The 18,295-nt window shown below is 40.0% G+C and overlaps 1 protein-coding gene across 1 annotated transcript; it reads left to right on the top strand.

Moving 5' to 3' along the window:
- Window positions 1-5,335: 5,335 nt before the first annotated feature.
- LOC140806505 (uncharacterized) lies at window positions 5,336-5,773 on the top strand. The gene has a single exon (XM_073163068.1). It carries the CDS (start codon window positions 5,336-5,338, stop codon window positions 5,771-5,773), a length of 438 nt encoding a protein of 145 aa, XP_073019169.1.
- The last annotated feature ends 12,522 nt before the right edge of the window (window positions 5,774-18,295 follow it).

Genomic DNA, 18,295 nt, shown 5'->3' with positions numbered 1-18,295 from the left:
CTGCTGCACTGAGGTCCTCGGGTGCCACTACTGCCGACCTAAGCTGGCTCACTGGTCCCCGCCCTCGGCCCTGGCCTCATCAGTACCTACAACAATCAAGTCTAGTGAGCCTAAAGACTCAGCATGCAAATATCGTAGGTAACGAGTAAATACTGAAGTAAAATGTGCATGGGATAAAATATCATGTCATGAGGCATGCTGAAATAATCTGTACTGAGCAATTATAATACGTGCATAACTGAACTGAAAATCACAGTAAAGATATTTTCCCCTTGGAGCCCTGTACTGAAATAACTGGTAAAATTTTCTGTTAAGATTATGGTCTACGCCTGTGGCCACTGCACTAAACTGAACTGATCGGTAACTGGCTACCGGGGAGTCTGAAACTGAACTGAGCTGGCCGGTCACTGGCGACCGGGTGGTACCAAACTAAACTGGGCGGTCATTGGCGACCGTATAAAATAATACTCCCACATAGTGAATAAACCATAAGCCATATCGCATAAATCTCAAAAATAATCATTTTCTTTTTTCATGCACGTAATATAATTAACTGGCATAATGAAAAATCCTGTAATTTTACCAATTGGATTTGATTGGATCGTCCCCAGGCTCGCTGCAACCTAACTGTGCTATGAAAAACATGCAATAGCTTAAACATGGCCAACTACGCAATTTACGTTCAAAAGATGCGACTATGATGCCTAATGACTTCGCATTTAATCATGACTCCGAACCAACCTGAACCGACACTGAACCGACATAAAGTCATGATTAAAATACGCTTAAAATACCGAAATAATGCACCTATAATGATGATGGTCGAAATCTAGGTGAAATGGAGGCCAAAATATGAAACGATCTTTCGAGAGTCAATTTGGCACATCGCACCGTAAATTCTCGTACGACCTCAAAAATGATCCGATCACGAACGGTCAAAAACATGACCTTCCTAACTCAATGGGGCACTGTCCTGTCTAGGCCATAGGCTAAAAGCCGACCGAGAACTCGAACGAGCCTCCGAACCGACAGAGCAACTTGCTGTAAAATTCCAGAAACTCTACAATCGTGTATCTTGTGTTGTTTTCGAGACTACCGGCCATTGGGGCGTGAACCACCGACCAGAGACTCTTACCAACATCCCAAGGAGTGATTTGAACCATGGCTAAGGGCCCTAGGCCAGCCACAATCCGCGTCACACCAAAACTCAACCGAAACTCCAACCGAGAACCAACGTGCATGCGTGTGTAGTGTTTTGCCTTGATCGATGTCTTGCGTCGTTCCAGTGGCCATTTGATTGACCATGGCCCGATCTAGACATCTAGGAGCATGATATGAACCGTGGCTAAGGGCCATAGGCCAACCAAGATCCATACCAAGCAACAAAAGAAACGAATTCATATGCTGAAAAATGGAAGGGCCGAAGGGTTATAGGGGGCTGTTTTGATGTTTTGATTAAAAACCGATGAGCCATGGACCAAGCCACCAAAATGGCGACTTAGTCACGTCTAAGACATGCTAGGGGAGTGATCTAACCATGGCTATAGGCCCTTGGGGCAGCCAAGATCAGATCCTTCCTCCTTGCCATCAAAACTGAATTTCGAAACTCATAATGGATCAAATGAGAAGTTGTTGTCCATTTCTGAGTTTCCAGCGACCAGGGGCTTGAATGAACGGACCAATCTGATCCTAATCCCTCCTATTACGTGTACATATGTCGCCTTGGGAGCCTGGAGTCGAACCAATCACCTGAAACTCACAAACCAAGAAAAACGTGAAGCTTGCCAAGGAATATCAAAAATTCTGCATGTGTTGTTTCAAAATGTTTTGGCATGGATCTCGATTTTTGCTTGAATAAACATGATCATGTACTGAAAAAATAAATGATAATATGACTTGATTGAGGTTTGAAAGAAATCTAGACATGCCTTGGTTATCGTTTGAAATAAAAACGAAAAGAAGAGACGATGCGGCGCGGAGGAGTGGAACGCTTCTCTTGTTTCCTTGCTCTCGATTCTTTCCTCTTCTTTTTGGCTATGAAACTCACGTTTTTCACTCTGAAAAGGGCACTGATTTTCTAAATAATGGAAGGGGGAGTGATGGTTAGGATAGTGAGGAGGAGATCCAATAATAAAGGGATGCAAAGGTATGACCAAGTCTCCCTCAAATTCAAAATTTGAATTGTGGTTTGATATCAAATGGGTTGATGGATGCATCTAGAAGGTGATGGCCGATTTTTAGCTTGCTAATGTAGACTAGGATAAGCTCTAATAATTAATTAAATGGTGCTCTCAAAAATCCTAGAATTATCCTACTAATTACATGCAAAGAAATGGTCAAAGTTGATGAGTTGGCAATGTGTTGTCTAGGCAAGGGGGGGGGGGGGTGGTGGCCGAAATTTGCTTCTAAAAAATGAATGGGGAGTGTTGTTTATTTACTAAATTAATAACTGTTAAAAGCCTCACTAATCCCTTAAATAATTTAGTGAATAGAACCCTTAATTATGCAACTTAAATGGGCTTATTTCTTAATCACCTCAAGTAATTAAATTAAATCCTCAAACCTCCTTTTTAACTTAAATGAACTTACTTGCTAGCTAAATTAACTTCTGGTAATATTTCTCGAATCTTAAATTCTATCTCAAAACTCCAACTCCAGTCCGGCCTCACTGAAATAACTGAAATGCTAAAAATCAAACTACTGAACCGAAATAATAAAATAATTCACTTCAAAGAAATGCATTTAAAATAATCATGCAATGAAGTCAATTAAATTTTAAAAATCTAGAATTATGCATGACTTATACGTAGACTGATTTACGGGTTCTACACTTCAGCTGCTGCCTTCGACTATTTATAGGCTTCCCTCTCAACGGTAACATTAAAGATATTTGAATATTCTAACTGTTGATTGCCACGTCGATATATCCTGACAATAGTACACTGTTCATTTCTGAAATGCGGCGAGCCACTACCAGTTGCAGATGGCTGTACTATTTGTCGGTTGTCGCTTTCAACTGATGACGTGTACAGCTTAGAGATCAACTGGTAAAGATCAGTTGACGATGAAATAGACTTTAGTTGAAGCGATAAGTTGACTGATGACGTGTTCAGTTTCGTCAATCAGTTAGTCCAATTCAGTTGCTAGAATAAGTTGGTCAATCTTTTGTCAAACGCCGGGATTTCGTTTCCAACAGTAGGTCTGGCGCATATGCGCGTGACTAGGCACGCATATGCTCGAGCAGGAGAAATGCTATGTGCAAAGATAGTAGGTCTCGCGCATATGCGTCGGTGTTGGACGCGCATATGCGCGAGACATGTTGAAGGAAAATGAGACTTTTGTCTAGCCATGCCTTATAACATGTATTAAAACCTTGCATTTCCTTCAGAAATCTTCAGCAAAAATCGAGAAAATATCCATACCCAACCTCAAGCTTCTTGATGTTTTAGAATTTTAGTTGTGCAAGATCCAGCCATCTGATTTCGATCCGAGAATAGTTTCATGCTCCTCTAGTCAAAGGCTTCGAAAAGATGTAAGTTTTCTTATGTTCCTGTATGGGTTGAAATTTGATGTTGGAGGAAATCATGATATGGTTGATACTATGTGTTCTTAAGATATCGGTAATTGTATAATCGAAACCGGATTGAAAAACGAACACCATATGATTTTTCAGATGATGTTTGATTGAGACTGCAGATTTTGAGAGTTATGGCTTGTATTTGTTGATTTATTATGAGTTTTTGAGATTGGCCGTTGGTTTTTTGTACTGCCGGTATCTCGAGATTGCGCCGTTATGCCGTCAGAATTTGATAAGATTGAGTATTGAGCAAATCATATCTTGTTTGGATTGTATGTTGATAGTATATATTGCAATATGTTATTCCAGATTTGTATTGAAGACTTGAATTCGAGAATTCAACTTCAGAATCGGTAGAAGAACGAACCAAACCCCGAGAAAAGAGAGGTATAAATCAATGTTAAACCGGGATTGATAACTCGAGTAAGAGGTAACTTGAGTTTCCAAAACCATATACTTACTTGTTATTGTTTTGATACAATTGAATTCCTTGAATGTGTATGCTTGTTCTATTGATTTATAGAAAGGCATAAAATAAGAGAGAGATATTGTGAAAGAGTCATTGGCAGAGGTGCCAGGTCACTGGACGTTTGGTTTACATCGATGCGCTTAGGAGTAGATCGGCTCCTATTGTAGATACTCGATATAGTGGACCGAAGTCTGGGAATAAGAATGTACCACCATCTAGAAGGGGAGAGTAGATGGGAGACTTGTTGCGTTCTTATTCAAACTAGGATCTCTAGATAAGAGTCGATTTAAAGACTAAGAGTTAAAGAGTTTGATTTACAGTTTTATATCGATTTATGTTTCTCAGATTACGATACATGCTATTTGATAAATTCTTTATGCTTTTGTATATGTTTATATGAAATCCATGTATACGTTGTTTATACTGGGAATATATTTCTCACAGGAGTTATCCGGCTGTTGTTGTGTTTTTATGTGTGCATGACAACAGGTGGGACAGGATCAGGGTCGAGAAGAGGATGAAAGATCGAGATTAGAGTGGTGATCCGGCCTTGTATGTAGAGTTGGTTTTCAACACATGATATGTAGTTGATGTACACGAGCTTGTATGACTTTACTTTGAACAATTTGTATCGTGGATCATATTGTAGATATTAAACTTGATCTTGTAAATAAATAAGATGGATTATCACATGTTGTAACAATCTATACACTTGTGCATGTTAAAAAAAAATTGACTAAATTTATTTAATTGATCCATTTATTCCCAACGATGATTAAGAAATGAGTTAGCGTCCGGGACCCCACAATAGGTAATATCAGAGGTGTATGTTCTTTAGACTGACATAGAAGTAAGTGAGCGGGGTACATTGAGTTTTATTTCTCGTTTCTATGATACTAGCATGCGATTTATGGTATTATCGATTTGCATACTTTATATGCTAGTATGACAGCATGTTTTACTGCTTCAGAAAATACATGTTTACCTGATTATCTGATTTGATTGGAAACGTGTACTGTTGAAGAATGAATCAGAAATGATTCTTGATCAACAGTAAGATGATCAGAGGAGGACTGAAACAGATTTGTTATATTTGATTACTAACCTTTTGATAATCAGATATGCCTCCTCGAAGAATCCCAGAACAGGGTAGTACTTCAAATAATCCGATGGATGTTACAGCGACATCAATGGAAACAATGTTAAAGAGATTTCAGTCATTCAAACCGCTGACTTTGAAAGGCACTGAGAATTCTATCGACTGTGAGAGTTGGCTGGAAGATATTGAGATGTTATTTGATTCACTTGATTATACACATGAGCGTAGAGTCAGACTGATTGGGCACCAGTTGCATGATTTTGCTAAGAGTTGGTGGCTCACAACCAAAAAAGCTTTGGAGCATCGTGGTACAGTTATTACTTGGAAGATCTTTAAAACAGAATTCTATCAAAGATTTTTCCCAGTATCGTACAGAAAGGACAAAGGTGTAGAGTTTGCCAACCTGAAACAAGGTAATCTGAATATTGAAGAATATGTGCCCAAATTCTCTACCTTGCCACATTTTGCTCCCCATGTTGCTGATAATGATGAAGTCGTGGATGATCAGTTCATTAATGGGTTGAATCCTGATATTTTTACATTGGTAAATACGGGGCGACCAAATAATTTTGATGATGCTTTGAAAAGAGCAAAAGGAACTGAAGCGGGCCTGAACCGACAGAAATGAGCTTCATATGTTACTCCACCACAGAAACAGCAACAACCACCCAGTTCTACCAACCATCCCCTAGATTTGATAGTAGTAGTAGCAGCAATGGGAAGAAAGATAATCTGAAAGCCCGAGGGAAACAGTTTAAGAAATCTGGGAGCAGTTCATCTAGTTCCAATGGCTCACGACAGACTGGTTCGGGCCAAAATTATACAAGGGTTTATTGCAGAACCTATGGAGGAAGAAATCCAACAGAGCAATGTCAAGGAGTGTTTGGTAGTTGCAATATCTGTCGACAGCCAGTACACTTTGCTAGAGTCTGTCCACAGCGAGGTTCCCAATGATCCCAGGGGACAGAATCATCTGGATCAGTGGCTCAGACTGGTAGACGATCATCTGATGTTCACTCGTTCCAGCCAGCACCTGACCAGTCACAGCCGAGGCTAGGAGGAAGCAGACTGTTAGCCAGCCTCCGAGACAGCAAGCCAGAGAGTTTGCATTGACTGAAGAACAAGCCCAGGACCTGATGATGTGGTTGCAAGTAACTGTTCTCTTTGTAGTTATCCTGCATATGTGTTGATTGATACGAGTGCATCTAATACTTTTATCTCTGAACGATTTGCATTGATGCATGCTTTTCCTGTTGAGTCTTTATCTGTTGTAGTATATGTCTCTTCACCTTTGGGGAGAGGTCTTATATCATTGAATTCTGTTAGACATTTTATGATGTAGTATGATGGAAATGAGATAGATTTAGATTTTATTGTACTTGGTTTGTCTGATTTTGACTGCATTACCGATATTGATATCTGACCAAGTACAAAGCTACTGTAGACTGTTTCCAAAAAATTTTAAGATTCAGACCTGAAATGGCTGATGAATGGAAATTTTATGGTAAGGGTTCTAGAGCTCGAATTCTTTTGGTATCTGCTTTGTCTATGACTCGATTATTATAGAAAGGAGCAGAGGATTCCTTGTGTATTCAATAGATGTACTAAAGTAGAGCCCTACATTGGCAGATTTGCCAGTGGTATGTGAGTTTGCTGACGTCTTTCCAGATGAGATTCCAGGTTTACCTCAAATTTCAGAAATAGACTTCAGCATTGAACTAGTGCCAGGTACAGTACCTATTTCTAAAACTCCGTACAGAATGGCACCGGTTGAATTGAAAGAATTGAAAGAACAGATAGAAGATTTACTAGCCAAGGGTTATTGACGATATTCTTATATATTCAAAGAATATGATTGATCATGCTGAGCACCTGAGAATTGTATTGAAGACTTTGAGAACTGAGAAATTGTATGCCAAGTTATAGAAATGTGAGTTTTGGCTGAAACAAGTTGTAATTTTGGGACACATTATATTTGGAGATGGTATTTCTGTTGATCCTAGCAAAGTTGAAGCTGTTATTAATTGGCCTAGACCGACATCAGTACCTGAGATACGCAGTTTTATGGGCTTAGCGGGCTATTATCGTTTATTCATCAAAGATTTCTCCAGCATTGCCAAGCCGATTACTCAGCTAACTCAGAAAAATGCACTTTTTGTTTGGTCAGAGGCATGTGAATCCAGTTTTCTAGAATTGAAAAATAGATGAACCAGTGCTCCAGTGTTGACTATTCCGTCATGTACTGGTGATTTTTTTGTTTATTGTGATGCTTCTCACAAAGGATTAGGTTGTGTTTTGATGCAGCGAGGATATGTTATTGCTTATGCCTCAAGACAATTTAAAGCACATGAGACTCGCTATCCGATTCATGATCTTGAATTGGCTGCTATTGTATTTGTTTTGAAGATTTGGCGACACTATCTATATGGTGAGAAGTTTGAGATTTATTCTGATCACAAGAGTTTGAAATATCTATTTTCAAAGTCAGAACTGAATATGAGGCAAGGAAGATGGCTTGATTTTTGAAAGATGTTGATTGTGAAATCAAATATTATCCGAGAAAATCTAATGAAGCAGCTGATGCACTAAGTCGAAAGGTATGTTCTTTATCCTTATCGACAATTAGTTTTTCAAATTTGATTGAAGATTGCTGTCTTTCTGGATTAGTATTTGAAACAGATTGTAAACCTCCGAGACTGTGTACCATTCAGGTTGAACGAGAGTTGATTTTTAAAATTAAAGAAACACAGAAAGTTGATCAGAATATTCATAAGTCGATTAAGATGGTCAGATCAGGGCATCAATTAGAATATCAGGTTCATGATAATGTATTATACGTAAACAATCGTCTTGTTGTGCCAGATGTTTCAGACTTGAAACAATAGATTCTGACAGAAGCATACCGTAGTCGATTTAGTATTCATCCTGGTGGCAGAAAGATGTACAATGATCTGAAGAAATAGTTTTGGTGGAAACAGATGAAATCAGATATCACAGATTTTGTGTCCAAATGTCTAAATTGCCAACATGTGAAAGCACAAAGAAAGAAACAAGGAGGTCTGTTGCATAGCTTATAGATTCCAGAATGGAAATGGGATCACATTTCCATGGATTTCAAAATCAGCATGTTTTATTCCTTATCGAATGGCATATCTATATGACCAGATGGCAAATATTTATCTCAGAGAAGTGGTCAGATTGCAAGGAGTGCCGAAGTCCATTGTATCATATCGTGATCCTCGTTTTACTTCGCACTTTTGGCACAGTTTGCAACAAGATTTAGGTACGAAATTACATTTGAGTACGGCCTATCATCCTCAGAACGACAGACAGTCAGAAAGGACTATCCAGACATTGGAGAATATGCTTAGAGCTGTAGTGCTAGATTTTGGCACTAGTTGGCAAGACTCTTTACACTGTGTGAATTCTCTTACAACAACAGCTATCAGACGAGTATAGAGATGGCTCCGTTTGAAGGGTTGTATGGCAAGAAGTGCAGATCTCCTCTCTATTGGAATGATATCTCCGAGGTACCTGAAGTTGGACCTGATATGATTCGAGAGATGACTGAGAAAGTAAAGCTGATTCACCAGAGAATGAAGACAGCTCAAGACAGACAAGCCAAATATGCGAATATTCGACGTCGACCGTTAGAATTTGAAGAAGGGGATAGAGTATTTCTGAAGATTTCTCCATTCAGAGGCGTTGTCAGATTTGGCAAGCGAGGAAAGTTATCTCCACGTTATATCGGTCCATATGAGATTCTGGAGAAGATAGGTGATCGTGCTTATCGACTTGCTATTCCTACGTCTCTCTCTGGAGTACATGACATTTTTCATGTATCTATGTTGCGGAAATATCTTCTTGATGCTTCCCATAATCTTCAGCCAGATGAGGCCGAGCTTGATGAAACTTTGAGTTATTTTGAAAACCATTGCAGATTCTTGATCGTAAAGAAAAATGGCTTAGAACAAAGATTATTCCACTTGTGAAAGTTCAGTGGAGTCGTCATGGCATTGAAGAAGCTACCTGAGAAACTGAATCAGGCATGAGAAATAAATTTCCATAGTTGTTTCATTGATGTGAGTTCCTTATTTGTTTCTGTTATGTATTCTTATTTTATGTGATTTGATTGCCTACGATTTCGAGGATGAAATTAGATCTTAGAAGGGGAGAATTGTCGTAGAGCCCAACTTAATACACGTAAAATCCATGCATTTATTTAATTAGTAAATCCTTTAATTAATTTTAAATGAGTTTTAGCCATGCATGATTTATGAAAATGCATTATTTTAAATTATTCATGTTTATGTGATGCACATTGAAATATTTTTCAAGTTTCATGTTTCAGGCGATCATTCGAGGCGGGATTGAGGAAAAGACCCGGTGACGATTTTGGTAATTTTAAATGTGGTTTTTTTTTAAGGATAGGACGGGAATTTTAACTGATTTATTAAGTTTTAGTATTTTAAAACTTAGATTATTAATTTAATGATTTTGGATTTTTAAAACTCCTAAAGCTAGCATTTTGTGTAGTATCTTACTTATTAGAGAATTTTATTAAAATTGAGTGTATTTATTTTAATTAAGGTAGTTTAAAATTTTAACCTTTAAAGATTTTCTCCTTGAGTATTTTATTAAGGGCTTTTGTAAAGTTAGGGGTTTAGTAACTTTTAATTAAGTTGTTAGTCATTTATTTAACAACTTTCCCCCTAATTAAAACACACAAATACACGTTTTACCCCTTAACTCAGACACACACACACATTCTACACACACTAGAAAACGTGTAACACACACTACACCACTCATCTTTAGGTTTTATTTGAAAGAATACTAGGGTTCTTCAATAGAACAGCAGCCGCCCCACACTCCTATTATTATTCCAGCGATCTGGTGCGAATTCTTCAAAGATTTTAGCGCCACGTTCGTCCCGGATCAACCTCGCTTTCTTCTCCGCTTTGGTATCGCCGTTTCGGTAAAGTTATCATCAAAAGGCACGTATATTCTGTTCTTGATGCATCGATCACGTCATATTATGTGTGCGTTGTTATTTATGCTTAAAACCATGTGTACGATGTGTAGAAGTTTGAGCAATTGTGTAAGGATCACTTTCGAAACCACTTTAGGGATAAAAAATCATGTTTTTACTGTTCTGGTTGAAACTGCGAATTTTCAGTCGAGATTTTGAGAAAACTTTCAACTAGAAAATTGTAGAACTTTTTGATGCCTTCGATTTGTTATAAAATTAGAGATTTGTGGACGAATATTGAGTGAGTTATGATGTTTTTCGTGAAACTGCTCAAACTTCGACTTTTACGAAAATTGTGTTCTTGAAGTTTTTGTGTTGCAGGCTTCGTTAGAAATCGACGGGTGATCGCTGCTGCATATAGGTACTTTGTTTATGATGTTGGGATGGTTATTAATGTGTGGTTTCGCGTCGTTAGGCAACAAGTTGAATTAAGCGTTGTAGGAAGAAAGTTGGTGTCGAAATCCGAATTGTGTTGTTGGTTGTGGATTGTTACTCTTGGGGTTATTTTTAATGTTCACTTGGGTTTGACATAATGCCTTAGTGTTCTAAGAAGTGTCTCGTGGTGTCTATTCGTAGTCCGTACGATTGAGTTTATGTGTTAAGCATATCAGGTTCAGAATTTTCACGTGTTGGCACGTCCCACAGGTACACGGACTCTGGCACGGGATCCGTGCCTTTGCTTCTTTTCGGTGTCTTTTTATAGAGTCTAGACGGACCCTGACACGGGGTCGTGTCCACCTTTCCTTTCGAGTCTTCTCACCCGAGTCTACTCGGACCCCTACACGGAGGTAGGCACAGGGTCCGTGTCTTTCACAATTTTGGGAAAAATATTATACTATGCTTGGAGGTTTGATGTCTTGGTTTAGTACAATGGTTTACAAGGTCGAGTCATGTGAATTGTAGAACGTCCTAAGGGATTAAATGAGCTCGTAAGTAAGTTTGATTAATACGTCTAAGTTATTCAAGTTAAGTTTGTAAATTTAAGTTAGTATGTGCAGCAGCGACGGCCCCGATCGAAGTCCAAAGAATCCCTCAACGCCAGGTAAGTATGTCGAGGTATGCTAATTTTCTCGTGACCAAATTATGAATGAGTTTGTAAGTCGGTGAACGTGGCCGAGGACCTCTCCACCCCGTTAAATTATGAACAGGGACCAACCATTCCGTTAAATTATGAACGGGGATCTCATGTATGTGGCAGTGGATACGTGTCCCTGTCAGCCCAGTACTGTGGTTTGTCTGATCAGGCGTTTATTATGTATGGGTCACTTGCCTTGAAACATCCTCTACGCAAAATGATGAAGTTATGTATGTTCTAGTATGCAGTATGTTTATGACAAGTTTTCACGTTATGGCACGTCTACGTTATGTATGTATGTTCAAGTTTTAGTACGCAAATTCATGTTCAAGTATGTATGTTCTATTTTAAAGTTGCATGCGGTTTTATTATGTAGTACTCGCTACTTCCCAGTTTATACGTGTTGAGTCTTTAGACTCACTAGACTTGATCAATGCAGGTGAGTATGTTGATGAGGAGACAGGAGGTGGCGACCAAGGGGCAGGCTTGGACTGAGCGAGAGGCTAACCCGAACACCGCAATGTTTATGTTTTTATGCAAATGTTAAATTACTCTGATTTTATGTTTTGAAGGAAAAACTTTGAGCAAACCTTTTGTGAGCAATTTTATTGTAGTTAATTTGAACAACCATGTCTTATGGGGGACTTGGTTGAGATACTTTATGGCAAACTTTGAATGTTATTTTATGTTTAAGAAAATTTTTAAATTTTTCCGCAAATTTTGAGTATGAAAAGTACGGTACGTTACAGTTGGTATCAGAGCGGTGTTCTTGTAAAGGGTTACGCCTACAGCCAGCCGCAAGAAGCTCATAAAGTCACACCTCAAGTCTGTAAGTTTTTAAAGTTTCAAAACTTTATGCTATGTAATATGATTTAAGCCATGATTTCAGCATGTTCATGTTTAAGTTCAAATTTCGTGCATCGTATGTCATTTATATTATATTTGTGGATAGTGGGTTTACGTGTTGGGTAATTTATTGGAACAGTATGCCTCCTATACGTGTAGTTGACCGGGAAGCTAGGATTGAGGACATGGAGCATCGAGATGAGGAGAGGGCAAATCCTCCTCCTCCACCCCCACCTCCGGACATGCAGGCTCAGATTCTTGCTGGTATGACGCAGTTCTTCGCGCAGTTTGCGGGGAGCCAGGCTGCAGCGAATGCAGGGGCAAGGCCTAAACCAGAGGTAGTGTATGAAAGGTTTCAGAGGATGAATCCTAAGGAGTTTTCGGGATCTACTGACCCGATGGTGGCAGAGGCATGGATTAAATCCATCGAAGTGATCTTTGACTTCATGGAGCTACAGGATGCAGACCAAGTCCGTTGTGCCATATTCCTTTTAGAATGGAAATGCCAGACGTTGGTGGGACAGTGCGTCGGTGGCAAATAATCTGCCGACTTTGTCTTGGACTGGATTCAAGGAAGCGTTCTTCGCCAAGTACTTCACTGAAGAAGTACGATCCCGTCTTATCAGAGAGTTCATATCGCTACGACAGGGAGACAGCATCGTAGCAGACTTCGTCAGGAAGTTCGAGAGGGGTTACTGTTGTGGGGACCCGGGCTCTAACTCAGTTCTTTCTGGGATTAATCGGATCATTGTTCAAAAATACGGGTAAAAATTTTCGCTTTTTAACATTAGTTCAAATGTAAATACTAAGTGTTTGTCACGAAAATTGCGGGCGTGCCAGGCACGTGTTCGTGCCAAATTTGTGAAATAATCTGACTTCTTTTATCAAACGTTGTGTTTCTCGATTCGATCGTTCGTTCTAATTCCCTCGAAATGTCTCCAAAAATAAGAACATAAAATGAAGAATATACTGAAATTAAAGGTGGAATTCATAAACAACATCAATATTCATTATTCTGCCATGAATTTGATCGACATTTTAACAAGAAAGTCGGAGGAATATGCGAAATATGAAGAAACTAAAATACTGGAAAATGAAAAATGAGCGTGCAATTGATGATAGAATTCTGCAGAGCTTTTACTGTAGATTTTTTGTGTGTAGTTGTTGAGTGACGTTTCTGATTTTCTTCACTCACTTTTGTTCCATTCTGTACGACAGTTTTCCCTTCCCCCGTCACTCCACGTTCTTCCACTTCCTTCCACGTCGGGCAATGGCAGCAAACTGATACCACGTTTCTTCATCGGGCCACTATAATTTCACTTGGGCTTTTCTCTGTTTGGGATGTAGCTCCTGGGCTTCCAAGGCCTTGGCTACATTACTACAAGTTGGGTTAATGGCCCATCTATTTGGGCAAAACAATTGCCCCCCGTAGCCAATTTGGGCCAATTGGCACAATTTTGGCTATTTGGTAATTCTATTAAATGAGCCAAACTAGCTCTTACTAAACCTGGAGTAGAATCATATGGTTGAGATAGGAGTGGGTCTATGGGCTTGGAGATGAATTGACCGAGACGTATGTTCTTCTTCCATGGTTAAATCCAAATGTGCATTCTCTAAACCTCCTAATTCCTCTCTCCTAACCCAAACCCTTCTTTATCCCTTTCTTCATTCATTCCCCTCTCCAAAGCTCCATCGACGCCCCTCAATTCTCCTGGAGAAGTCGTCGCTCCACGTTGCCATTCTTCATTTCTTGACTTTGCCCACCTTCCCAAGGTAGGTATATTTCACCATTTTCCAATCCTCCATCACAAAAATATTGTAGAATATGTCACATTCCGTGCTGTACTCAATGTGTTTGTGGTAAAGTCCGAATGAGTTTTTGATGAGCAATACCTTGCAATAGCCACTGCATGATATCTCAAACAATCTGTTTTTCATGTTTTCAACTTTTCAGGATTCAAGCCTCACTTGTTCGGAGATGTTAATTGAAGTGGGAGATTTCAAAGCACAAAATAAAAGTTGGACAGCATGCTCTCAAAGAGAAAGGTCGCCATGTCCACCTTATATCAGAAGAACGTGGAATTTGATGTCAAGGAAAAATTACTGAAAAATTTGGAGATGGATAGCCCTTCTACATGATAGCGAGGTTTTGAAAGCTTCCTCTGACAGACTCAAGGCTGACATCCAAGGTCTGGGTGCTGATTTATTAGGTGAGAGGCATGCCTATCAACAGTGGGAAGATACTTTGAAAGTGGCCGAGCATACCCGGGCCGAGTGTCTGTCCAAATGGGAATAGTTGCGTCAACTTGATCTCTCTTGAGAACTCCTTCCCATCTTCATGGCGATCCTAGTTTATGTTTTTTGGCACTGTTATGAAATTTCTAGACAATGGTGTAGTACTTTCTTGACATGTTGCACTTGTTCTGTCATGATTTGGCTTGTTTCTTTTTCTGTTTTGTGAATGTTGGGGAATGGTCAGAAACTCAACTTTGCCATTAGAAAACATTGTTTTGTCTGGATATCTGTTGCTTGGAATTTGTTTGCAGGTGTTGTCTGTGTTTTTTGGCATATTACATTTACAGGGGAAACTCTGCCAAAATTTTCCTAAAAATTGAACACTTAATAACGATGCAAACAACGCAAGTCAACCTATATCCCCAACCAACGGCCAGACCACATTCTTTGAATAATGCTCACCGAAGTTTCAAGACATCGACTGAATGAACTTCTCTTTGTCATCGATTTGGCCAACTAACACAACGTGCACTTTACCAAAATTAACTACAGCGAACTCCACGAGCCACTATTTTTATTTATTTACAAATGCTCCAACATTATTTACAAACAAGTTCAACAAGAAATGGCTTAAAAGCCTATTCCTCCCATATTTACATAAACTTCTTATAAGTCAATATCTCAAAAGCTAACCAAAGTGGCCATATAGCCTACTTTGTACAATACTTTTCATCTATTCCATCTTTATGAACCATCTCCGGCTGTTGATCTTCCATCCGAGCCAGAGCTAACATTAAATCATCCATTTGTAACTATTCTTCCTCGCTACCTCCACATTCCTCCTCAAATACTACTTCAGCTCCATTGATATCCCACAACTCCTGAGACTGCCTCCATCTCTTCTTTAGTGAACTTAGTCATCGACCTCCTCGATAATAGGTCGGACCATGGGTCTAGGAGAGACCATGGCAGTAGGTTTGAGAATTTTTTCAATTGCTTCTCTCACTTTTTCAGTATTCATGTAGACTGCACCTTGCTATCCATTCACCTTGTAATCACGAATTCTGATAGGTCTGAAGGCGCCATCATAGTATCTAGCTTCTACTGCGTTGGAGTTTGACTGGTATGGCTGTGAATCAGCCTGTACCACTTCCACCTTATCTCCTTTCCACATCAACAACAACTGGTGCATGGATGATGGCACACAATGATTGGTGTGAATCCAATCCCTTCCTAGCAAAGCGTGGAAACTAGCACTGGAATTTACTACGAAAAAGGCTGACAACGAAGATCAGGACCCTACAGTGACGTTTGCTGGCAACACTCCCAAAGTTTTTGTAGATTCCCCGGTAAAAGCCGCCACCGAGACTTCGGTAGGAATCAAATCTTCAACATTCTTGCCCAATTTTTGAAGGATTCTGTAGGGTAGAATATTCACAGCCGACCCATTATCTATTAGTACTCTAGACAATGGTTTTCCATTCACGTGTGCTACAATGTAGAGTGGCTTGATATGCTTAGTCATTTCGTTGGTGGGTCGCTTCATCAATACTCTTTTCTCTTCATCGACAAGAACACCAATGCTCTCATCCACCATATCAGATTGAATGGATTCCGTACCATTTTGATCTCCAATAAATACATCGGTCTCACATGTCCTTTTGCGTTTAAACTCCTCTGGCAACATCAACGATCCAGTGGCACACTCAAATGAAACGAGGATCTGCCCCACCTTGATAGTAGCTTTCTTGACCTGTTTACTGTCTTCTTCTGATAACAGATCGTCATCTTCTTCCTCATTGTCTTCAGTAGCCTTCCTCCCAAATTTTTTCTTCTCGTTAAATGACTCCTCTACCCCAGCCCTACGTTCAGCAGCTTTTTCTCTCAACAACCGTCGTTTTTGGGTTCTAGAAAGAGGCTTTGGGAATTTTGGATGTTCTACTCGCCTCCATACACCATCAGGGATTGCTCTGGGAGGAACAACAAAGCGGGAATTCCTCTCATATTTTTTATCAGTGTTCATAAGAGACGGCCTCTGTATTATCTTATGAGATGACTGCTGGCCACTTCTTCTCTCGTTATTCATCGACCAAGAATATGGGCTCCTTCTGAGATACTGGTTCACCGGCCTTATGGCCATGGATTCCCTGTCATACCTCATATTCCTTCCAGTATAATGCAGATCTTCCTCATTGTAATAGCGGTCTTTTCCATGACAAGTTTCTGATTTCTTCTCTTTAACCTCAAACATCATTTTCCGAGGCACCCAACACTTCTTTACAGTAATTCTCGGCCTAATGGACATGTCCCTGTTTCCACTCCTCCTCCTCTCATTGATCAAGAAGCGCAAGTCAGTACTGCTCATGTTCACATTGGCTATCGGGGGAAAAGGATCTTCATCCACGATCATTGCCTCTTTTTTCTCGGGGAATTTCAAGATCCCCTTGTTGATTCTTTCCTGCAAGACATTCTTGAAAGCCCAACAAGCATTAGTATTATGATTGAAGGAATTGTGGTACTTACAGTAATCTCTCCCTTTCAATTCCTCCCTAGTGGGCAGCTTATGGTCTGGGGGGAATGTTATAAACTTTTCCTTCACTAAATGATCAAAAATTTCCTCCGTCCTTGATGCATCGAACGTGTAGGGAGTTTGCGCTGGAGGCATGTTTTTCTTGGAAAATTCTTCATTCTTGCGCTTCAACAAAGGGACAGTGCGTGATCCGGAATTTGCTACTTCTGCCAACGCAATTTCCTCCACTTCCTGGAAATAAGAGCCCACTGTAGACTTTCTTTTATGACTCTCCTCTCGTAACAATTCCTCATACTCTGACACTTTGGCAGCAAGTTCATAAAAATCACGGAATTCCATCCCTTGGAACTTCTTTCTAAGTTCAAAATCAAGTCCTCGCTGTGCCATCTTCACGTACTCTGATTCAGGGAGGAAAACTCGGCATCTGCTTCTCACCTTCTTGAATTCGCAAATAAAATCATTAGCAGATTCCCCCGGTTTTTGGACCACCCTTGACAATTCCGCTATACTGATCTCCGGCATTGTTCTGAAGAATTGTGTATGGAACTGACGTTCCATATCATGCCAAGTCATTATAGAGTTCCGAGGCAGCGTTGCATACCATGTGAAAGCAGTGCTGGTCAAGGAATTGGGGAACAAACGTAACTTGTAATTACAAAAGTTCTCCAAATTTGCCAATTCCCCGCACTGAATTGTAAACCTGGCCACATGTTCTACGCTGGACTGACCGTCTTCCCCGGTGTATAACGTGAAGTCTGGAATGCGGTATCCTCTTGGATAAGGGTTGTCACGATCCACAACATCAGGATACGGTTTATGGAATTCTGGTCGGTTAATTGGCCTCACTCCTGGGCCATACAACTCTTGAATAACATCACGTACCATCTCAAAATCCACAACTGGAGTTTGTCGTAACTGGTAAGGAAGATAGATTGCCCCCCGAGTGTTATTCCCTGAACCTGGCGCTGGAAATCCACGCATTCCCCCATCACCATACATCCCTGGATGTGAGTTAGGAGACGTCACGGAGAACACATTACCAGCCATTTGTTGGCCATTGTTGCAGTTTTGGAACTTCAATCCCAATTCCTCATCCCTTTTGTGCGGAGGAGTGTATCTCCCTCCCCTGGCAGATTCTGGACTTCGTGTTTCCCCCAAGCGGCGATTTTCACCTGCTTGAGAAATTCCTGAACCCTGGCCTTGATCTTTTAGCAATTTAACGTCAGTTTCTTGGAGTTCCGCGTTTTCTGGTGTAACAGCCTCTCCTCTTACAGATTTCCTCCATTCCTTCATTTCTGCCAGAAATTCCATCATAACAGTAGAGAAAGTTTGGGTCATTTCCTTGAAATCACAGCGGATATTTTTCTCCATAGCCAACATAAAGTTCAGCGAAGACCCGTCACCACCAGAAATAGCAATTCCTTCTTTCATA

This window comes from Primulina eburnea, chromosome 1 (assembly GCF_022965805.1).
Source record: "Primulina eburnea isolate SZY01 chromosome 1, ASM2296580v1, whole genome shotgun sequence".
Taxonomy (NCBI): Eukaryota; Viridiplantae; Streptophyta; class Magnoliopsida; order Lamiales; family Gesneriaceae; genus Primulina; species Primulina eburnea.
The sequence above is the reverse complement of the archived record's forward strand: the minus strand, read 5'-3'. Positions and strand labels throughout refer to the sequence as shown.